The sequence below is a fragment of the Poecile atricapillus genome, chromosome Z (assembly GCF_030490865.1).
Source record: "Poecile atricapillus isolate bPoeAtr1 chromosome Z, bPoeAtr1.hap1, whole genome shotgun sequence".
NCBI lineage: Eukaryota > Metazoa > Chordata > Aves > Passeriformes > Paridae > Poecile > Poecile atricapillus.
The window spans coordinates 99,669,527-99,694,325 of NC_081289.1; the positions used below are offsets into that span (position 1 = coordinate 99,669,527).

At 37.2% G+C, this 24,799-nt stretch overlaps 1 protein-coding gene across 7 annotated transcripts in view; it reads right to left on the minus strand.

Annotated features, from left to right (window-relative positions):
- The window catches only part of PCGF3 (polycomb group ring finger 3), a 55,487-nt gene that overhangs the window by 9,166 nt on the left and 21,522 nt on the right, over nt 1-24,799 (minus strand). For 3 of the 7 annotated variants that reach the window (XM_058827015.1, XM_058827011.1, XM_058827012.1), the window contains 6 exons: nt 18,961-19,003; nt 11,631-11,748; nt 6,913-7,009; nt 3,204-3,259; nt 1,976-2,086; nt 1,386-1,474 (listed from right to left, as the gene is read on the minus strand). In XM_058827015.1, the coding sequence (XP_058682998.1) occupies nt 1,386-1,474; nt 1,976-2,086; nt 3,204-3,259; nt 6,913-7,009; nt 11,631-11,739 (462 nt within the window). In that variant the 5' untranslated portion in view covers nt 11,740-11,748; nt 18,961-19,003. Of the gene's footprint in view, nt 1-1,385; nt 1,475-1,975; nt 2,087-3,203; nt 3,260-6,912; nt 7,010-11,630; nt 11,764-13,463; nt 13,526-18,960; nt 19,004-24,799 lie in introns of those variants that run through there. The other 4 variants (XM_058827016.1, XM_058827013.1, XM_058827014.1 and 1 more) reach the window with 3 other exon arrangements.

Consider the following 24,799-nt stretch of genomic DNA (forward strand, 5'->3'; position numbering starts at 1 on the left):
ATTCATAGGCTGTCAATACCTTACAAGGACTGTATGTTAAAAGCTAGAGCAAGAAAAAAGTAAGAAGAACCACTTCCAATTCTTAATGATTGCTTCTAACAATTTCTTACTGTTAATGCAACTGCTAATCGAGTTTAATTCTAACATGTTTAAAAAGAATGAATACAAATGATATGACTATTTTTTCAAATTCTCACTTCTTTTCCCATCCAGCTATTTGTTATAGTCTAAGCTCTTTGTGATTATATGCTTGTATTGCATAAGGAGGATCTAGTAACAAGTACAATCCCTTTGAAAGTTTCCTCACATGGCAACTGAAAAGAAAATAAACCCAAGCTAAAGTTACTCTGTACACACATAAGCAGAAAACATAAAAGGCATGGCTTGTTTATCCCAAAAGGAGTTTTCACCTTTCAAACAAGGTTGTGTTCACAACTTAACATTGGGCTTCCCTGCTTTTATGATATAGTGCTGACTCTGACTTAGTATTAACAGCTGAAAACAAAATATGTAGTAAATTACTGAGAGTGCTGTTAGGGAAACTTCCCTGTCTGACCATCCAGGAGGCACTCTGGCAGTCACATTCACACCACCTGAGCTGGGAATGAAGCCCCTTCACAACTACACCCCTCACACTCACAGTCAGACCAGGATTTCAGCTTAACACCAGGTTTCCCATAGCAGATTCTCAGATATCAATGTCCTTCAAACAGCTTAATTGTGGTGCAATAACTGAGTAACAACAGCTCCAGCTGGTGCCTTTGAGAAGGGACCCTGAACAAAGGAACCCCTGAACTTTGATACCCTCACAGCACCAGTGTCTGGGGGGTGGGTCTCAGCTCCTGCTGTGTCTCAGTGTCCAGTCCCTGATGGTGCTACAGGTCCCTGTGCCCCATCCTGTGCCAAGGGTTACCAGTTCATGGCCTCTTGCCTTGGGCTCCCAGCCAGAGCTCAGCCTGCAGCTCTCATTGCAACTGCACCCCGAGCTACCTGCACTGAATGTGTTAACAGTGCCAGAGGTTTAATTCATAATTATCAATATACATTCAGCTCAATGTATTATGATAACAATGGGGTACACTCCTGTAGAAGGCAGAAAATTACACCGATTTGTTTTGACAGCAATCTTTGAAAACTCATAAACAGTAGGAACTATAAAGACATTTGCATGAAAATTTGAATGTATTCTCCCTTTGTGCCAAAACCCAGAAGTAAAACCTCATGCTTACAAAAAAGCATTACCCAAACTGCATCGTATTTGTATCAGAGAGCAGAAAAAGTAGCTCTAAAGAAGCTTTTCTTCTCTGTTAGATTATTCAAGTTATCCTACGAAAGCACAACAGCTAAAACACAACATAAAACTAGAGCGTGCCCTTTGAGCCCACCTGTTCATCACTTCGGTGGTAGTCATTATCTTCTTCCTGTTTTTCCTCCGAAGTTTCTTTATTAATATTTTCATCTGCTTTAGTTTCACCTTAGATAAAAAAAGCCAGATATACAGGACACATACATATTATTTTTATATATGAACCCCAGACATACTCAGCAACATCTTATAATGCTAATACAATTAAAGCAGCACATTTCAGGACTAAAGTATAGAATAAGCTTTGCTATTCCCAAATTGTGCTTATCGGCTCAAGTAACACTTGCAGCCAACAGCCCATGACATGAAAGAGGAAAATACCTATGGAGTTCAGCTGCCAGCAGCCCAGAAGCTGGGAAATTTCACAGTCCCCATGTATGCACTTCTATGGAGACCGATTTTGCCACAAGCAACATGCTAGTAATAGCTAAAAAAAAATTCTGTGCACAAATAAGGGACAAGGCAACAAGCCTATGCTGACTCAATTCCTCACTGTTAGGAAACAATTGTGACTGTAATATACCCAACAGGCACATACTTCCAACAGATCTGTTTATCAATTTACTAGCTGTCACCCACCAAAGATAGAATAAAAAAAGGACTATTTACCATTTCGATGAGAATCTAGGTGCTGTTTCGTAGAACATGTCTCCCCTTTGATGTCCCCTGGAACTTCCATGCCCAGTTTGTGATAAAACTCCCTTTGCTTTTTCATTTCCGCTGTTTAAAATTGCAAATATTAATCCCTGTAATAAAGTTCTAATGCAATATTTATGAAGTTATTCCAAATCCCTTCCCACTTAAGGATTGCCAACAAGTGGTGGTAGTGTCATTATTTACTGTCTTCTATCTCTCCTATTGCATCAAGTCATGCCTCATCTTATTTTTCAGAATTACAACAGCATAAAGCTATCTGTATAATTACTACTATACCATCACTGCTAAAATGAGATGGAATTTAAAATACTGCAGCTAATTTTGAATATCTCCCATTCTGAATTCCTATTTCAGTCAAAACATTGCTTTTGATTTTTTATTTATACTTCTGATTTTCAATATCCTTGAAATAATTTTTGAAGTACCTATTTAATCACACTGATATTTGAAAATGCTCTGGTTAAAAAGCAGCTTAAAGAGATTAAAATACTCTATTTAAATGAAAACTTTAACATACATAAGAGAAAAAAAATATTGAGAAAGTTTTATAAAGTATTTCTTTAGTTTAACAGATCTAATGTCAAATAGGATTATGAAAACAGAAATTGGAAGTTCCCTAATAAGAAAGAACTCTCAAAATAGAAACTAAAAGCAGTCTGCATTGCATTTCACCTCTGAGAATTCTAGAAAGCTTGCCCAACAGGTACACAGTTTGACAAAAACAAATCAGTTATGGTATGGCAACATTCAAAAGCTGAATGACTATTCTGCTTTACATAATATTGCTTTTGGAAGAAACATCCCATGTTGCCTCTCACTACCCTCACAGCCAGTTGCTGCTAATACAGGTATAAAATTAAATTAAAGTAGTTGCTAAAAATCAGCTATTAATCCTCTATCCAGTCCCAAAACTTACAAAATACTACACTACATGATATCCTCACTAACTTGAAGCTACAACTGAAAAGGGTATGGAGAAAAGAACAGAGGTTTTCTTTAAGTGTACTAGTTCATGTAGTCTTGGTATTAATTACACAAGTGAAAGAGTCTGGCTTTATACTGTATATTTTTCTCAGTTGCCCCTTCCCACCCCCTTTTTCATCACTTGAAACTTTAGGTTATTTTAATGTCAAAGAATTATCTGCAAACTGACCTTTAAAAAGGTCACACCACAACTTACCTTCTTGGAGGCCTGGCACAAGTTTGTAAACAATATCTTGCATTGTTCTGTCATGACTAGCAAGGAAAATAAAAAAAAAAAAAACAAAAACAAAATCAAAAGCTTAAGTTCACCATCTTGATTGAAAACATTTCTCTTTACAAAGTTCCAGTACTAACCATATGCAAAAATCTTTAAATTTACCTAAGCAGAATTTTACTTCTCAATCAATATTCCTATCAAATCAGAAAGAACAGCAACACAAAACAAATTATGAGAAAAGTACAGGCTAAGACAGAAAACAAACAAAAGTTTGAGAAAGACTAGGCTGTGGAGGAAATCACCCCACTGAATATATCCTTCTTCATCAAAACAATTATGTAACTAATAACCTAAAATTCTTTTCCAACTTAGAGATAAACTCTTTTTTATTACAAAACAATCAAGAATAGCTTGTTTCTCACCACTATAGACTTACTTCTCACATTTCTAGATTAGTTATCTTTATTAAGATTCTTCTAAAATGCATGAGAACAGTTCACATAAAAAGACAACAAAAAACCCTAAATTTTACTTTGTTCTTAAAAGACAACATTTTAACTGTGAGAAGCATTATGTACCTAAGTAGCTTGTAGTGGCAGTGTGGCTCAAATGAAAAAAAGGTAATAATCCCACCACAAGTAGAAGAGCAGGGCCACTTAAGGTTCTAAACTCAAATCCTCAGCTCACCCAGAAAAATCCTGTTCTAGTCTAAAATAAGTTACAGTTAAATATTACATTAAATTCCAATTAAGAAATTGTCTAAGAAGCAATTCAAATGTCTGCCTTGGCGGCTGCAATGTCATTACCCCAAAGAGTCTGCAGTATCAAGTCCTGAATCTGCAGTGGAGATCAGTAAGCAAGTACAGAAATGGCGACAAATCAAGACATTTTAAAACAGTAATAACAATATTTTAAGTAGCACTACAAAAATATTCCAAATATCACTTATCCTAAATTCATGTCATTTTGACCAGTAGCAATCTCAGGCTTGGACTATGAAGTGTCACATATGGACTGCAAATACATTGCCACAAATATTTCAACAGAACTGTGTAAGTAAGACATCATCATTACATCAGAGGTGGCAATCTGGGGGTTGGAACTAGATCATACAGATCATCTTTAAGGTCTTAAAAAATTTTAAGTTTTTATGATGCTATTTAACAGTATTTAGAAATATAAACAAGGAGACACATTTGGTGTACCTATTTTCCACACAGACTGAGATGAATAGGAGTTTAAATCTCCACTTTCAAATACCTTGTGAAACTCTGGACTGTCAACTATTTTTTAAGAAAGGTAAGTAAATATATGCAAACATAGGCTGGACAAAGTCTGCTTCAGTTTTGATGAGACAATATTTTACAACTAGTTCTAACTGTCTTGAGCTGAAGTCTATTCAACAACAAAAGTCAAATAACAAATTGCCTTCCAGCTGCTCTCAATATCATGTTGTTTCCTGGCTCCTTTTTGCACAAAAAAACAAGGCCAATATGTTGTTTTTGTTTACATGTCATTTACTCATTCTTGCCTATTTGCATCTACCTATCCCTTTAATTACACACTCATACACTCATTATCAGTGTACTATATAAATGTGGAGACAGCATACTTAGTTTCAGGCTCCTGAATGAGGATGGGCTTGAGCAATGTAAGTGTATATGAAATACTGACAGTTTTCTGTAAAAGTGCAATCAAACTTATTTGCTATAACCATTGCTTCTGAAATTGTTATAGAAGTGAGAAAGGCACATTGAAAAATGCTATGAACAACGCAAGTTCTTTGTAATGGAAGACAAAACACTACTTGATATGCAACAGCTAATGCAGACACACCATCACAACACATTTTTAGCAGGAGTTACTACACTGCAGTAAAATGAAAAGAAAGCACTCAAGGAAAAGAAAGAATGTCTTTTCTGACAAGAAAGGGAGAAAAAACCCCAACAAAAATACTTAGTGAAAATGCAATTATACTATGTAAATGCAGATGGAAAATAAGGAGGTGACTGGCAACAGCCAACATGGCTTTCACTAAGACTAAACTGTGTCTGACAGATTTGGTGGTCTTCTATGATGAGGTTACAGAGACAGCAGATGAGGAAAGGCATCTGCCTTGGAATTGTGCAAAACATTAGATGCTGTCCTGCAACAACATTCTTGACCCTATCTGGAGAAACATGGATTTGACCAATGCAGCTCTTGGTGGATAAGGAATTGGCTGGATGGTTGCACTCAAAAGAGTTGTGATGAATGGTTCAATAGCCAAGAGGTCCCTCAGGGGTCAGTACTGGAACCATTGCTGTTTAACATCTTTGTCAGTGACAGCGGGATGGAGGGCACCCTCAGCAAATTTGCCAGCAACACCAAGCTCAGTGGGGCAGTTGACACGCTGAAAGGAAGGAAGGAATGCTTAGGAGGTGGGTCCGTGTGAAGCTCAAAGTTCAACATGGCCAAGTACAAGGTCCTGCACCTGGGTTGGGGTAATCCCAAGCACAAATACAGGCTGGGCAGAAAAGTGATTGAGAGTAGCTCTGAGGAGAAGGACTTGGGGTATTAGAGAATGGGAGAATTAGCATGACCTGGCAATATGCACTTGCATATGCACAGATATGCATATGCGTATGCATCCTGGGCTGCATCAAAAGAAACCTGGCAGCAAATCAAAGCAAGTGATTCTGTCCTACTCTGCCTGCAAAAGACCCCACCTAGACCACTGCTTTCAGCTCCGGGGTCCTCAAATAAAAAGGATGTGGACCTGCTGGAGTGAGTCCAGAGGACAGGCATGAAAATGATGGGAGGGACAGACCTCCTCTCCTGTGAAAACAACCTGAGAGAGTTGGGGCTGTAGAGTCTGGAAAACGAAGATTGCAGGGAACCCTTAGAGCAGCCTTCCAGTACATGCAGAGAACCCATAATAAGGCCGGAAACAGACTTTTTACATGAGCATGTAGTCATATGATGAGGAGGAATAGTTTTAAACTTAAAGACAGCAGGTGTAGGTTAGATAACAGGTAGAAATTTTTCACTGAGAATGATAAGGCTGGAAGAGGTTGCCCAGAGAAATTGTGCGTATCTCATCCCCAGAAATGTTCAGTCCAGGCTGCATGGAACTTTGAGAGATCTGATCCAGGTAAAAGGCACCCCTGACCACAGCAGGGCAGCTGGAACTAGATCTCAAGAGGTCCCTTCCAACCAAAACTATTTTATGATGATTCTATGACATTCTTAACTGCTCCTATGACCTAATCAGACCTCTGAAAGATTAACTGAACAATAAAGCTGAAAATTATTTTGTTCATTACTGTCAGATGCTGAAAAGCATTGTTCAACTGAGACTAATTTTTGATGATTTTGTAGAAGTGTAACTCCTATAAATATTTATACATATATATAAAATTTTTACAACCCAAGCGTACAAAACTAGTAATTACTAAATCCTATTAAAAATCACACAGAAATTAAACATTTAAGTATTCATTTGTTTTTAAGTCTGGAACAAGCTGCCATGCTACAGCCTTGCAAATTCATAGCAGAAGTTTCATCCTGTATCTCCTCCTCAATCTCCTTCAAACTTCTTTTTAAATGTTCAACATGCTGATGAGCAAGAATGAAAATTTTGAGAGAAGCTGTACTGTATCAGAGGGTGTAAACCAGAAGCTACTTCCATTTCTGCTTTTATACTTACCCAATATACTGTAATGGGTGGCTCTGATGTATAACAATCCGACAGGTTGGACAGGTGTTGTTTTCCTCCAAATACTTTACTAGGCAGCTTCTACAGACTAGTAACAAAGACAGTCACAATTAAAAAGTTAATTTTTTTACATCATATATGCATAATGTCTAATTCATTAAACTTCTTGATACATGGAAGGGATGCAGTAGAATTAAAGCATCCACACCTATCGAAAACCTTCTTAACACAGCATAAAACACATACATACAACATATATACACATACAACAAATCTGAAATTTACTAGAATAACAATTTCTAGCAGGTCAGCATTCAGTTTCCATAGATGACATTACAGGAACTACTTTCCATTAAGATTCTAAATTAAACATGTTTGCTTTAACCATGGCTGCACACAGAACAAATGTGTATGGTGGCAGTAAAGCCAACACAAAAAAAAAAAAGAAAAAAAAAATCCAAAGCAGGAAAGTGGCTATCTGGATGTTATTTTAATTCTAACCTTCACAGAGTATACTACAGCTCAACTTCCTCCAGAAAAAAATTACATTGTCACAGACCCTCAGTATTAGTAAAATGTCCTGCTAGGAGTTGCTAAAGCAGTCTTTCACTATTAAGCTGCACATTTCTACATGCATACACACAATCACCGATCTCTTTCAAACTAAACTATTTATACACTACTCTCCTCTGTCCTGCCCCAAAACAGTACTCATAAAATACACCACTACATGATACAATCACTAACTTGAAGTTAGAACTGAAAGGGGTATGGAGAAAAGAACAGAGGTTTTCTTGAAGCGCACTAGTTCATGTAGTCTTGGTATTAATGCACTTATCACACAAAATGAAAGGATTTCTGTAACTGTGGTGCCATCTACCTCTCAAACAAGAAGACAGTAAAATTACATAAACACTGGTTAATTAAAAAAATAAAGTAACAGCAAATGAAGCATTATAACTTTGCCTTGTGCTTTGCATTTACACACCCAGGGTGACAGGACTGTTGGTGGCAGAGGTTAGACAAAGCCTCATAGCTCTGCACATTAAGCACACATCTCGCACAGCAGCTTATTCCAGTAGAGTGCCAGAACAGTAGATCCATTTGCAAAAGTGAAGCAAAACTCCATTCCTATCAAGTCAATAAAAGCAGAATCTGACTGAGGAAGTAGGGACAAGTATCCTGGAAAGAGTACAGGGATGTTGCTAAGTTGTGTAAGGAGGGGTCAGAAAGGCCAAATCACAGTTGAACTTGGCAAGGGATATGAAGAATTTTAAGAGTTTCTGTAAGTATGTCAGAAAAAGGTGGTAAAAGAATGTGTACCCACCCCTAGATGAACATGACTGGCAAACCAGTAACAATGAACAAGAAGAAAGCTTAGGTATTCTATTTTTCTGCCTTCAGTCTTCTCTAGCAATTTCTCTTCCCACAGCTCTCGCACAGTAAAACTGCAAAGGAGACTGAACTGCAAAGGAGGCACTGGGGACGTAAAGTCCCTTTCACTATATGAGAAGATCAGACTCATGAACACCTGGGAACATGAATACACTTAGGTCTCTAGGATCTGATGAGATGTCTTGAAAATCCGGGGTCTTGAACTGGCTGATGTAGTTTCCAAGCCACTCACAGCAATATACCTGACAGTCAGGTGAAATCCCTGGTGACTAGAAAAAGGGAAACATTGCTTCCACTTTTAGGAAGTGGTATAGAGACCTGGAAATCACCAACCTGACTGCCTTCATTCTGTGTCTGGGAAGATCATGGAACACATCTTCCTAGAAGCTGTGCTAAGGCACATGGAGGACAGGGAGGTGATTTCAGGCAGCCAGCACAGCTTCACCAAGAGCTCTGAGCAACTTGATGAGGCAGAAGATGCCCCTGCCCATTGCAGTGGTGATGCATTAGGTGACTTTTTTAAGGTCCCTTCCAACCCAAAGCATTCTATGGTCTATGGTATCTGAAACATCATCCTATGTCAGCACATCTTCCAGCTTGGACTAGGTAAGCACTAACTCCTCTCAAAATTAATTGGTCACAAATTGGCTAATGTTTTGGCAAGTTTCAGTCTCAGCATAGTATCCAAATAAATGCCACTAGATGGCTCATGAAGGGCAGTGCAGCCACCTAGATTCTTTTTTTCTGGTGTCAGGTTTGGATTAATAAACTCCCCTGAAACTGGAAGTCTTTAAAGTAACGGATAGACAACATGGAAATCATTCTATGGTTTGAAACAATATTATTACCAGAATATTCCATTACCTTGGTTTTCCAGTATTTCTAATCTGTTTACCCAGATATGTGGGCACTGATGTGGACATGAACTGAGCTGTACATTTTCTTATTTCTTAAACACATCGGAGAAGTTTCATCAGAAACAGGAAGAGGCAAGGCTAATGCTTTTTATTTTAACAGTTTTACTTCTCTTGACTTTTTTCATTTCTGTATCTAGTTCAAGCCAACCTTTTATCATCCTGATGAATCCAGAAGATGAAACCTTTAATAACATGAGGTTTTCCCTTTCATAAAATAGAAGGATAGCTTTCACATGTAAACAATAACAAAACTGACATTACAAACACAAAGTTTAACAAAACCTGCATATATCATCTAGCCCTGTTTAATCAGGGAACAGATACAAAGTAAAAAAAATACTTAAGACTTTACTACTAATGAAGTTTTTAGCAAATGACCTACAGGTCTACCTGTCACCAATAAGCTAAAACCGCAGCAGAGAAACAAGTAAGAAAGAATTCCTCCTGAATTCAGTTTTACAAAAAACTTGCCCTGGTCCTCCTAAGGACTGGCCTTGGTCCTCCAAATTACTTCCACTAAAGGACTCAAGAACTTAATTTGCTACTGAAGAGACTTTGAATGGCTGAAGATCAGGAAATTAGCGAAAAATTGCAAAGTTCAGAAAAATGTGCAGTTCTGAGTAAAGGAGAATTAAAGTTTCTAATTACCTTATACAATACAAACAATGCCAACATGCATGTACATTTTTTTAAAAGACAGGACCCTGTGCCTCTTCTCACAAAACTAATTCTACAGAGCACTGAGTGAAGTAATATTCATAAAATATAAACTGTCAACATAAGGGAGAAACAAGCCAAAGAAAACCCCAGAAAAAGCAGCAGGAAAAGGTTCTAAGATACATTCCCTGACTTTTGCAGCAAGCACTGTACCACTGTGGATTAATCAATGTATATCCTCCATAAGCAAACATAAGGTATAGTGCGGATTATATCAGCTGAAGGGTATTTGTGAGGTTTTATTTTTAAAGAACAATGAAAAACTATCTCTCTCTAGCTCTCTGACAGCCATCTTAACTTGTTATGATACTCATTTTCTATACATTCTACTTCCTAGCAGCAGTAGAGAAATTTGGGCAAAATTAAGTAGAAGTCTAGCTCTGAAAACAATACTACAGAAATTGAGACACGAAGCAAGAAGGCTCTGGAGAGACCTTAAAGCAGTTTTCCTGAAGTTGAAGGACACCACAAGAGAGATGGGGAGGGACTCTGTACAGGGGCGTGTACTGGCAGGACAAGGGGGAATGGCTTCAAACTGAAGGAGGATAGGATCAGATTAGGTATTAGAAAGAAATTCTTTACTGTGAAGGTAACTGGCACAGGTTGCCCAAAGAAGTTGTGGATGTCCCAACCCTGGAAGCATTCAAGGCCAGGTTTTATGGGGCTTTGAGCAACCTGATCCAGTAGATGCTGACCAGATGGGCCCATGGACCGGGGCTTGGATATAGATTCTAGAACCATTCTGTGGTTCTTGGAATCATAGAACGAATCATTCTACAATCCTAGATTCTATGAGGATATCCAGAACAACACAAAGCGTGACAAGTACAACAAATTCATCAAGGCTGATAAACAGAGCTTTATTATATTATGAAATATAATAAAAAGCATAATCACTAATAAATTGCGAGCACTGCCTTTCCCCTTTGTCAGATATATAAGGTGAAGAAGTCTGCTGACACTTTGTTTTCTGATGAAGACACAGTCACCAAACAACTGCCTTTCAAGAAAATTTATGACTACATCATTAAACTAATTAAACAACATACTAGCTTTATCCAATGAACATAAATATTGTGGCAAAATAATTTTAAAACATGGGATGTGTTGCAAGGTTCTAAGTCATCCTGTTTATATGAAAGTAAAAAGTCACAAAGTAAATTAACAACAAACTACTTAATCACAATGTTTTGGAATACTAGCTTATTTCTAGGATACAATACAATATACTTCTTCTTTATCAATAAACTACTCTGCTTTCTGCAGAGGAACAGGACAGAAACAGACATCTGAAAGGCTGCAGGTGGAGAACATAAGCTACATGAGCTGTCACAGAAGAGAGAACTAGGTATTCCACATTCCTTTAGCATGAAGACAGACTGCATTCTTGAATATTTCCATTACCACTAATTGTATATGGCTTCAAGTTTATCCAGCGCAGCTGGAAGGGAAGTAGTTCCCTTCATTTGCTTTGTTAAGAAAGCAATTAATCTGTTAAAGAAAAGCAATCTAGTAAAGCACATACTATTTTGGCTGATGAACAATAGGTATTTAAACTTCAACTGAAACCACTACAACATGCTGCACATCAAGTTAAAAAACAAAAAAAAAAAAAGAAAAACGAACAGAAACAAACAAAAACCAAGCCAGCAACTTTAACTTAATTATGCTTCTACTTACAAGTATGAAGGCATTCTGTTACAGTAGTAGCATCTATCAGGTATCCATTGCACAGACGACAGGTTATGTGGGCATTAATGTCCCAAAGCTTAATCTTCCTTGTTAGCATCTTTGGTGTCTGTGGAAGAGACATATCATAAAGCAACACAGTTGTAGTCATTTGGGAATAAATGGTTCTCTTGTGCTAGCCCAGCTCCAGACTTCTGTACAATGTACATGGATGTGTGTGCACAGTGGTGGCACTAGCTTTTATGTCATTTCACAGAAGCTAAACAATGTAAACCCCACACTATTTTGCAAGTCAGTACTGCAAGAGCATAGAAAATGGCCCTTCCTGTATGCTACTAATAAGCTCCTTTACCAACCAACGGACTCAGATCTAAGGTGAAACCCTACTATCCTGGTAACTTGAGTCATCATATTTGGTCTAGTAATGATGGAAAACTCACAAAATATGAAGGGAGAAAATCCTCAAAGTAATTTCAGATTCAAAAATGTCTTGACAACTGAAAAGTCAAAGCAACTGTTATGTTTAACCACACTTTTAAGTGTTTGTCTTGTGTCACTATGTTAAAGCATAATTTTGAATCTGTCTCTCAATGATGGGGCCAGAAAGCAAACCTTCTGAAACCCCTTTCATCTAAACACAAGTTAATTAAAGATTACATTACAGATTAAAATAATCCCATTGGCAGAGGAGCAGTATGTTGTGCTAAAACTTGAACTAGACATTCTTCCTTTCTTTTGAACATGGGATGACATAAGCATATTTAAAAGGAAAAAAAATTAGAAATCAAAAATGAAAAAGCTCATTTAACTTTTCTTTGCAGCAACACCATTTCCTTGGAGAGAAAACACCACACAAAGCCCATGCTTTTACAAATATACTGTTACAAAATATTTTGGAAACTGTACTGTAACCAGAACTTAACCAGCATTCTAGTTAATTAACAGAGCAGGCTACACTTGCTTACAACCTGCTACATTTGGTTCTCACACTGCAGAAATTACCAAATTACACTGCTTTCCTTTAAAGTGATCTTACTGTCCCTGGCTCATAAATACTGGTTTTCATCTAGCTTGGTTTGGAAAACATTGCAGAATTTGAATGGCGACACATGTTCCCCAAGTTTCACACAGAGATATTGCAACAAGGTTGTCTGATCTTTAATTTTGTCATGGTTTTTTTTTTCCTATGTTCAGTCAAGTGGTACTAAGCAAAAAGAACTATGAAACAGCAAACTTCTACACACATCTGAACTATTCCAGTGCAGAGAAGTACCATATGTTCTACTATAAATTATGGAGAAACATATCCAACACCCTCCCCATTCAAATCTGCATTGTCCTATCCAAAAAGGACAACGAAGACCTCCAGTTCTCATGGTTAAGAAGTAAACAATGGGGGAAAAAAATTCAGACTTTCAGTATCTGAGTTTTAGTTATAAATCTAGTGACCTCTGATTACAGAAGAATAAAAGAGCAGATTGGTTTTGCAGTGGACAAAAGAGGAAAGAACCTATACCCAGAAACTGAATTACTTTCCTAAACTCTAGAATTATTTTTAACCCTCTGAAAACCAGCCACACATTAAATCTTTGCAAGTTAGTGCATGAGACCATCAGTTAGAGGCTACTGCGAGAGGTATGTATGTTTCTGTGGTGCTGAGGAAGAGCTATTCAACATCACTCTTCAAGAAGAGCTCAAGGGATGGCACTGAGACACCAGTTAAATACGAAGTGAGCATGCTAAAAAACACAATTCATGACAGACAAAAGTGGAATTAGGCTACACAGATACTAAAAAAGGCAGTATCAATACAAGTCTAGTTACTTGTCTAGGCAGGAATTCAGATGAAGGTGTTCAGGATAACCACAGGCAGAATCCAAGCACAACTAAGGCAGAAGAGGCAAAGACTTAATACTGAAATCTGAAGCAAAGAATTTGTTTATTTTCTAGGAAAAAAAATACAATTTTTCCTCAGAACAGTAGAGATAAACACTGCCACTAGAAGAAACATCAACAAACAAACAAAAAATTTCAGATGGAGTAGAATATTACAAGAACAGTGACAGAACCATACAACAAAGGCAAAAATAATATAAAATAATAGTAAAGCCCATTGTGCCAGAGGAAAAAAAAACAAAAAAAGATGATAAGAATAATACACACTTTTCCAATTTAACAGGAGAAAAAAAAAAAGGTATACATTTTTGAACTGGACAAATGAGTATCTTCTAGAATATCAAAAGCAAGCCTATCAAATCAACTTTATGAAAATTTCATACACCTTTTAAGGAGGAGAGAAAGTCTCTCTCATTAGATGTTTAAAGGACTGAAAGTAAGAACTATTGGAAGAAGTAACAGAAAGGTAACAAGTCTTTCCAGGGCAGTAGACACCTCAGTTTCAAATGGTAAAAAAGCCCACAGTAGATTTCTCCAGAAGGCCTGTCCCATGCTGCTTTCTTCCAGCTACTGAAACAGGAAAAGGATGTCTTCTCTGTTCATGGAGTGATTCAGACATGGTTGCTTCAGCACACATGGGATCTCCAATAAACAATGCAACTTTTAAGGTCTGTAAGCAAACTATAAGTGTCAGAGTTTACTTAAGCCTGCGTTTTGTACAATTGTGACCCATGTTCTCTAGTCTTGGGGAAAAAGACTAACTCAGAATGACTCTCTTGCCTTTCAAAACAGTTAACATGTTACCACAAGAAAACTTATTAAAAAAAAAAAAAAAAATTAAAAAGGCCAGACCACTTCTTATCTATTTAGAAAGGTAGAGAGAAGCTCTCAAAAAAATGGCATATTACCAAGATGTCAGTTCAGTCAGATAACATAAATACTCAGACTTTGCAGAAAACTTGAACTGCTTCCTAAAGGGAAACAGAAAAAAAAATTTAGCAGAACTAATGACACATATAAAGAAAAAATAGAGACACTAATGTTACAATCTCATATAAGAAATTAAATCCACTAATCATAGCAACTAATTAGAAACATAAATTCCACAATATGTAAAGTAATTCCACATTTATCACCTGCCTGCTCTGTGTCACTTCAGTAATAACATAATTTCAGGTTTCATCATTAAGGTTTTTTTTTTTCACATTATTACTGCATTTTTAGATAATATACAGTCATACTAGGAAATACAAAGCTAAGCTACTACACACAATGCTTAAGAAGAAACTCTCCATGTGGATAAGTGGCTAATACAGAATGTCTTTCATGTTCCTATCTGGAATACATTAGCTATCAGCTCAGAAGGGATACTAGGCTATTTGAACCACACATCTGCTTTTGGGAAGGCATCCCAAGATACCCATGTTTCTACAGCCTACTGCTAAACAAAAATTAAGCACTACTTTTATCATATAAGATAACCAAGTTGTTACCACCCCACCAAAAAAACCCACACCACTTATTTTAAGTAATCATATATAACCTGAAGTACACTGCTGCAGGAGAAAAATGTACATTAGATCTGGAGATTAGAAGCAAGACGGAAGTACAAAATATTCACAATATGTTAATACTGTATATAATAATTGATATGCCAAGTCCAAGTTCTATGTTATCTCAATCCCAGCTTGTTGTAAAGACTGTTACTTTAACATTACGAGTACAGATTTTAATTAAAAATATATTTCTCAAATATTTAAGATTTTACATCAGTCTAATCACCCTGAAAATTTCAGTTTATTTGAGTTTATCAAACATGCAAATACTGAGTTTACCAAACTGTAGCAAATGAAGACCGGATTAGTTTTCTTTAACTGCTGGCCTCCCATGAATGCAAGATGACCTTTCTCTTGACAAAATCTCAATTTTTTGAGAAAATCTCAATTTTGTCCTTCACAAGTTTCAGCATCTGTTTTTATTATTATTTAAGTAGACTTTCAAAGAGCTACTTTTAGTATATAAACATGTAGTAATGTAAAAGAGGCAAAGCATGTTTGCCAGGTGCTGGATTCCTCCAAAGTATTCTGAATGAAGTGACAGCCTTCTGCTTAGGCTACTGAGTGTTCTGCACACGCAATTAATCCATGCCAGCAATCTCATACAAACTGGAACTAAACCTCAAAACCACACAACATCCAAAACATCAAGTTAGACTAAGAACCACACAACCTACTTTTCTATTTTTCAGACAAATCCAGGTCTCCCTTAAACACCTTCCCTTTGAAAAAGGGGTATTTTTTTCAAATCTGAATTTCAGGTATCTCTTTCACAGAACCCATCTTCCCATCTCTCAAACAGTTATATGCTGAATGGAAAGCTAAAAATTACTTCACATACCTCCAAAACAAGTAATCTAACCTTAAAAACAAAACCCACAGGAGTCTAAATACACCTTCCCAAGAAACTGTGCAGCTTAAAAACACAGACAGAAATCTGGATAACACACTGAGCCACTTGCTCTGACCTCAGTATACTCTGCTTTGAGCAGCTGGATTATATAGCATATCCTGAGTTGGAAGAGACCTACAGAATCGTAAAGTCCAAATTCCTAAGAATCACACCGTGTGCCTGAGAGTGTTGTCCAAACGCTTCTTGAGCTCTGTCAGGCTTGGTGCTGTGACCATTTCCCTGGGGAGCCTGTTCCAGTACCCAACCAGCCTCTGAGAGAAGAACCTTTCCCCAGTACGTAACCCAAATCTCCCCTGACACAGGTAATGCCATTCCCTCAGGTCCTATTACAGGTCACATCATATGAAGGACATGAACTCCTGATGTGTTTTCTAACCTGAATTATCATATGATCCTATGAATTTACTATCTCTGCCTATCTGTGTAATAAACAAGCTGAACTTCTTACTATATTGACTGTTCTCAAGCTATGCATGACTGGTAGACCATCACAATCATAGACATGAAGTTAGTGTGAGCACAACATCTAAAACTGACTGCTGTAAAAAGAAAACACAGAGAATCAGCTTGACAGTAAAGTCATGCACACCAGCTTGAAGCAGTAACAGCAGATGATGAGTTTATCTTTCCAAAGCACAACCTAGGCTGATACCTTCTTGCCTAAAAATATATTTAAAAAAAAAAATCAGACCAAAAACATATCACCCAATTGATACTACTTTTTTTACAGACTCCCTAGACTGGTCAGGATTTAGTAAGAATAGCAAGCTTCTAAAAGACTATTTACATTTGCCTTATTTTGTAATGTGACACATCATTCACTGTAGAAGATGCATGCTCAAGAGCTTCTAAATCTTTCACAGGATCACAGTCAAGCTCAGAGGAGAAAGTTTCATAGAAAGCTACCATTCTATATGAAAACAGGTAAATTGGAGGACAGACCAAATTCTGAGCATTTACAATATGCTTTTCCAAACCTAATAGCTCATTTGAACACTGCAAACCTCAGGCTCCCAGTAAACCCTTACAGCAGTTAGCAGACAACAGAAAACCATACTCTAATTTAGTTTTTGGAATGCCAAATCTCTGTAACACAGAAATTCTTTAGTGCTCCTAGATTAAACTGTTAGTTGTTCTAAGATTTATTTACCTGCTCAAATAGAAACCTATGACAGCAAGCAATCTCAAACTTTAAGAACTGTAGATAACTTTGAAACTTTCAATCCACAGACTGAACCATGCCACTTGAGTAAAGAAATTTAAAATCTTATTTTTTAGTGAGTCAACAAATGGACACTGAAGCCAAAATACAGTTTTTCTTCCTCAAAACCATGTTGCTGGAATAGTAAGAAATCACTCCTCAGATCTATAATCACAAAACTCTTTTAAACTCGCCAACCAACCAACAAAACAAAACAACAACAAAAAAACCCCAAACTAAACAAACAAACAAACAAAAAAACCCCAACAAAACAAAAAAACAAAAACAAACAAACAAACAAAAACAAAATTAAAAAAAACACCACACAAAAAAGGACACACAACACACCAACCTGAGCCTCAACTGTTTTTACAGGAAATGTAAAATTCATAAAAAGTGTCCCTTCAGCATGGTACATAGATTCATAGGATAAGGTTATGGATATAACGAAGTAACCTCTCCAAGCTACTCTAATCCAACCTTGCACTCAAAGTGGGCCCATTTCAATTGAGTTACAGTGAGCTATTCCTGCTTCACTCAGAAAATGTTCAACAATGGAAAATTTCACAACCTCTTTGGGCAGCCTGTTCCAGGGCCAGATCACCCTCACTGGCAAAAAATCCTCTTCATTGCAACTTGCATACAACACCTCTCAGTCTACAAGTGTGCACCTCCAAGAGCAGTGCAGTACCCTCATCCTGATTTCTCTCTACAGGTTGTGTGGAAAATAGCAGTAACATCCTCCCTAATTCTTAACATCACTTTCTTTAGGATTTTTGTAAACACTGCATAAAAAAGAGCAACACTGAAATCTTACTTAATAACTGAAGAGCTACTCTTAACCCAAGTTGTTAGTACTTCATTCTGGTTATTATTCTGGAGGCAGAACAAATCAGCATTGCACTGCTTTAGAAAAATAGGAAGCCCTCTGAAGTGGTTAAAAAGTATTAAGAGATCCTGTTTAAAAAAGTTAAGAAAATACTCACACCAATCTTTCTCTTACAAAGACAAAGCCTACTTTTCTAACATATGCCACCACATCTGCTTGAAATGGATGGGAGACCTGGTAGAAGAATTCCATTTTGAAGAGACTGTTTTCTTAACAGCTGCCAAGCAATCAATTATTCAGAAACAACATAGCAACAATGAAGAGACAAGAGACATTTTCTTTCAGTGCTGGAACATGAAATCCCAAACAAACACAGAAAATGTTCCAAACATTCAGCTAACATGAAAAAAAGATAATTTGCAAAAAGATTAGTATTTCTTCATCTTGGTTCCAGCTGACATTATTTTAAACCACGCTGTTGGCATGGTGTCAGCCTTTCACTGTCTGGAAGTCTTACAAAAAGAGAGTGAGGACATTTACAAAATCTGGACTAAATTCCCTATTAAGAAACAAGCAAACAAATGAACCCACACACATAGATCAGGAGAGGCTGGAGGGGGATATGCACATTTCAGAAAGTCAACTCATTTTGTTTGTGCTTCATCCACTTCGTCCACTATGGCAATGTTCTCTTAAGATGATCAAGCAAAAAGTTAGGCAACCTATTACAGGCCTCTCAACTAAAATTATGTCACTGATAAGCCTGCATATCTCGGTACAAGTGTTCACATTTCATGAGATGTCAGCACTGAAACTATTACTCATGCAAGTTTACAGAGAGGATCCACAGAGGGACTCCTTAGAAGTACAACCTTATCATTTATATAGAAACCAGTCCAGAATATTTTGGCCTACATGAGGCATACCTCTTAAAACAGCATCTCTTTTCAGAGTCTGCCATCCAGAGACCTGAAAAGACAGAAAAATAGTCTGAAAGTTAACATCCAAAATTCCTCAAAATACAGCTGCCACAAAGAAATACTCAGCTCACTAAGTTCATCTAAGATTTTAGGTATCTCTATTAATTTAAGATAACAGTAGGACAAAAGCACTTGTAAGCCAGAAAAGGGGGAAAAATTTGATCCTCAGGAAAAAGAAAGAAAAAAAAAAAAATTAACACAGTCTCCCACTAGACAAGGAAAACTGACCAAAAAAGAAGTCCTAAGAAGTCCTGTTACCATGTGATGGAAAAATAAAAAGAAACTCATTATCTTCAAAAATGACTGGGAAAATAACCAAATAAATAAGAAGAATTTTTGAACAACAATCTGTGGATAGAAAGTCTGTAAGGAAAGAAAATACTTTGAATTGAAGATGCACATTTAGATGAGCCGCATTCTCGGTTTTCAAGTTGTTTTCAAGCAATTTGCACTTTGTATTTTAATCTTCCAAAATACTTTCAAGGAAATAATTAGTATTGCCAGAATCTCTAGGTATTTGACAGAATAATTTGACTGTGATTCTGTGAATAAAATTGTACTTTCAGAAATAGTCAAAAAGAAGTTTATTCTTTGGCTAAAGGTGATGTATTCTCACATGAATAGCTAAGTTTGACAGAAGAAGCAATTTTTCTTATTGATTCACACAGGGAAGATTCAGCTGTTACAGAGACAGGTAAATAGTACTACTAGTTCCATCTTCCTGTCCAAAAACATCAAAGGTATAGCCTGTAGTTACTGATTTTGCTGTTATATTGCTAAAGGGATTATGAAAACAATGACAAAACAAGATGTTAATGATAACACTTGACGAAGACTTCAGAACAATGCCAATAAAAATCTCTTTGCAGTTCCACTTTCTTTGACTGAATGCAAAATAAAGAATTACTATTAACTGAAAGCAATGCAAAGTTACATGAGATGCTCTTTTGTTGGAACCCACAAAAAAAGATTCCCATTGAGGACACAAAGCCCCTCACACAGTAGAATAAATTCCGTAAGACTTTGTCATTTTAAATTTAATTCTATTTCTCCAGCAAAATGTGGAGAACAGAGCAGTGACTCTGCTTCTAAAGAAACCAGCTCAGAGGCTTATCACCACTCCAAAAGCACATCACAACATGAACTCAAGTAACAGTCTTCCAAAAGGACTTGTAATGCATCTTCCCTCATTGCTGCTGGAAAAGTTACACTTTGGTTCATGTGGAAGAAGGAAGTGGCACTCAATTTGTGAGAAAAAAAACAACAATCAAATTGGTCCTAAATCATCACCATATTATTGCTGTCCTAGTTACAGGGTGATAGTGATGCTATGAAAACTAAAGACAGGGAAATTCAGTTCTTTTTTAAATCTAGTTAATTGCTGGAGACTAGGCAGGTGGATCTAAGAAGTGAGTACTAATATTTTCTTTAAAGGATTTCCTAAGTGCTGTGATTGCTCTTAACTTCTCACATTATCAAACTGTAACTGTTGTTTGTACCACCTAGCTTTGTAAAGCTAAACAGGAAGTTATGCCTACCAGGTACAAATCCAGAATTCAAACGAATGGCAGACTTACAAAGCATTTCAACTTTCCTCTATTTTAACAGAATAAGTATGCATATTTTTCTTTTGCTGAAACATAGCACAGTAACATTAATTGACTAAAAAAAAGAAATACAATGCTCACAGTGGGGAAACCCTGAGAAAAACAGCTAAATGTAACAAATAAAAACAATTTTGCCAAATAATTACTGAAAGGTACTAAAGCCATACAGCACTGAAGGCTGAATGACAACAGTACTGGAAGCAACAGGTGTACCTCAATTCACAAGGACAGTATATTTAAGGTGAAAGTCACAGCTCTAAGAACAAAGCATTACAATACAAGAACTTTGTTGAGATTCAAAACTAAGCGTGGAAAAAGAATACAGTCCTTGCTACGGCAATCAGTTTCATTATTCTCAAAGATGACCAGTAAGTATTGATAAATTAACATTTTAAATATTAAGTATTAACATTAAATTCTTAAGTACTGTTATATATGTTCAATTTTAATGATTCTACAAACTACACTAGCTGAACAGCAAACACTTCATTCCATAAAGACAATTAAAAAATGGCTCCTGATATTGTGAGCACAACCACGTAATGGGAGAACTAATGCAGTCAGTTACTAGAACTAAGTCTAATTCCCATTTCAATCACAATGCAAGTAAAGTGTTGTATGGTCATGAGGTCAGAGATTATGAAGAGATACAAGCACAGAATCTGTGTTTTTCAGCTAGCTGGATTGAAACAAAAATAGTTGAAAAGACAGAAATTGCAAATCAGTTGCAAGAGAAAAACAAAAATTGTTAATTACTGAATAGACAGAGCTCTGCTCTGTAAGGAAATTTATTTAAAATTGACTTATCAGAATAATACACTGACCTGCAACAGATGAATAGTAGCAGTTAAATTAAATTAAAGAGTCTCACCACCTTAAAATAAAGTGCCTTCCACTTTTGCAAGTTTTTCCATTGTAGGCAAGATACTTATCAGTCAGAAATTTGCCTCAAGAGAACTGGAGAAGCAGTCATAGTCCTACTTCCATTGCTAGAAATGTCAATACACCCTGTACAATATTCTGAAGAAGGATGAGGATATTACCTCAGGTAAGCAACGTAGGATGGAGGACATGATTTCAACAGATGGAAGGACAAAGAAAACAGTATTGTGGTTGCTTTGGCTTCAGATAACAAAGTTTTTTATTTCAACTGTTGTGAGATGTATGTTGTTGAACTTTTACCTTGAAACAATGTATAAGCGACTTACAGAAGAGCACAATGACATCAAACATTAGCAGTGAGAAGTCAGTGCTAGGTTTAGCAAAATGCAGTAACAGAAGATAATTTGTCTTTCAAATTAAGTTTTAAAATATTGTAAGCTCCAATAAAACTCTTATGTTTTGTTTGCAAAGCACTGTTTCATAAAAGAAACTAGAAACAAACCTTTCTGTTGAGCAGAAAACAAAAAATATTTAAATTTGCTGTAGCAAGCCTAGTTATGAGTGCATGTAAGATTTTTATGACTTAATTCAAGATAATAATTACATGTTAAGGCAGAAAATATATCCTGCCAGCAATTTTTCACATCTCAGTGGAATTCCTCTCAAGCTGTTTTTCTTATTCCTGGGAATGTCCTAACACCACCAGATGGCACCAGTACTCTAACTTCAATAAAGCAGGTAGCTGTATCTTAGTAACAAAGAAAAAACCAGGAGCCTAGAAACAGAATGAATTATATTAAAACAACACATTCACCAGCAATCTCATGATGGAGACTTCCAGATCCTGCTGTGTCCCTGGCAGCCATCCAGACTCACCTGGTCACCCCAACAGTCAGTTCCTCCTGTCTCCCCCTTACACACATGCCTGTCCATGCTGGCGAGCTTGGCTGGCTTGTCAGTAGCACTCGCTCACTTTACTGTAATTGCTGGCACTATAGACTATGGATTCAGACAAGCACACCACTAAACCTTGTCCCTTAGTTCCACATCTACTCATCTTTTAAATAACTTTAGGGTTCCAACACTACCCTGGACAGCCTGGTTTGATGCCTGACCTCTATTTCAGCACAGAAAATTTTCCAAATATCCAGTCTAAACCTCACCTGGCATAGTTTGAGGCCACTTCTTCTTCTTATATCACTTGCTTCCGAGGAGAAGAGACTGACCCCCACCTGGTCACAGCCTCCTCTCAGGTGGAGATTGAGAAGGTTTCCCCAAGCCTCCTTTTGTTCAGACTAAAACAACCCCAGCTCCCTCAGCTGCTCTTCATAGAACTTGTGCTCCAGACCCTTCACCAGCTTCTTTGCCCTTCTCTGGACTCGCTCCAGCTCTTCAATGTCCTTCCTGTCATGAAGGGCCTAGAACTAGACATGGAACTCAAGGTGCAGCCTCACCAGTAACGAGCGTAGGGGGACAATCACTGCCCTGGGGCCACTGGCCACACTATTGCTCATACAAGCCAGAATACCATTGGCCTTCTTGGACACCAGGGAACACTCCTGGCTCATGTGCAGCCACTGTCAACCAGCACACCCAGGCCCTTTTCTGTAGGGACATTTTCTAACCACTCTGTCCCCAACCCATAGCACTGCATGGGGTAGTTTTGACCCAAGGGCAGGACATGGCACTGGGCCTTGTTCAGTCTCACACCGCCAGCCTCAGCCTACCAATACATCCTTGCCCAGATAACCCCGTAGAGCATTCCTGCCCTCCAGATCAACACTCCCACCCAATTTTGTGTCATCTGCAGGCTGACTGAAGCAGCATTTGATCTCCTGATACAGGTTGTTGATAAAAACATTAAACAGATCCGGCCCCAATACTGAGCACTTGGCCACCTGCGACCAATGGCCAACTGAATTTAATTCCATTTTCCACCAGTCTCTAGGCTTGGCCATCCAGAGAGCCTTTTAGCCAGCAAAGACTGCACCTGTCAAAGCCATGAGCAGTCAGTTTCTTCAAAATACTGTGGAAAATAGCGCCAAAGGCTCTACTAAAGTTCATATAAACAAGATGAGCCTTTCCCTCATTCACTAAGTGGGTCACCTTGTCACTGAAGGAGATCAGGTCAGTCAATCAAGATTAAAAACTAGGTCAATACAAGGCCTATATAAAAGTTATCAGAATGCACTTAGTTTTCATGAAGTGACTAGGAAGAAAATCACCATGCCTTCCTACTCCAAGCTAACATCCACATCTATTTTGTTTTTACATATCCCAATATTTAGGAAGGACAAGGTGTGTGGGGATGCTGGGATATTTCACTGTTCCTTAATAAACCAGGAACTTTCTTTAGCAGGCATAACTTTATAAGACGTAAGAAAGTTATGGATTTCTCCCCAGTAATACTATTAATTACTCATACTATTACACATTTGTGTCAGAGGTACTGCTTCCAAGAACAATGCTTGGCAAACATATTCACAAACTTCAAGAAGACAACTAAGCAAAAGGGAACGTGATAGGAGAAGAAAAACCAGAGCAGTACTTAAAGCTCTAGACTACCACATTTTTCTCCCTGAAATACTCCCCAGGTCTAAGTTTATTTGTTTCAAGTACAGCTCAGAGGAAATCACAAAAGGGGGAAAAACCAAATAAAACAATCAATGACAAAAATCCCACCTTATTTCCAAACAGCAAGTAAAAGCATCCTAAATACAGACACTAAAATTTCTAATTTATACAAGAGCATTACTATTGCCACAAGAATACTGGAGAAAATTCTTAAAAAACAAAGCTTATGATCCTAGGTTTAAAGCGACTGTGAGAGCTGGTAACTGAAAGGGCTGTTTAGATTTAGTAATTTTGTTTTTTTCATCTCTAGTCTTTGTTCTGGAACTAAACAAATGAGTGAAATGTTTTTTCTCCCTCCCTGCAACCAGCTAGCGACCCAAATAAGCTCTATCTGAACATTTCTGTAGTAAAATTTACTATACATAGGAAGTATAACTTGATCCTCAATATTGCTACCCAAGAGACTGATTCAGTGATGAACTTTATGCTAGACAGATTTTTAGTCTAGAAGTTCTTCCTATTCATTAGCCAATTCACATTTCACATTCATCAAAAGACAAAGAGCTGAGAAGTCAACCAAAGCACAAACCATGTGATCTTTAGCCAAATTCTTTGTAATTGAGTTTGCCATGTCACTTTACAGAACTTGGATCATGATTAATGATAATGTCAATTATCAGGTAATGCAAAACAAGGAAGTCTTTGATATCACACCACTTTTA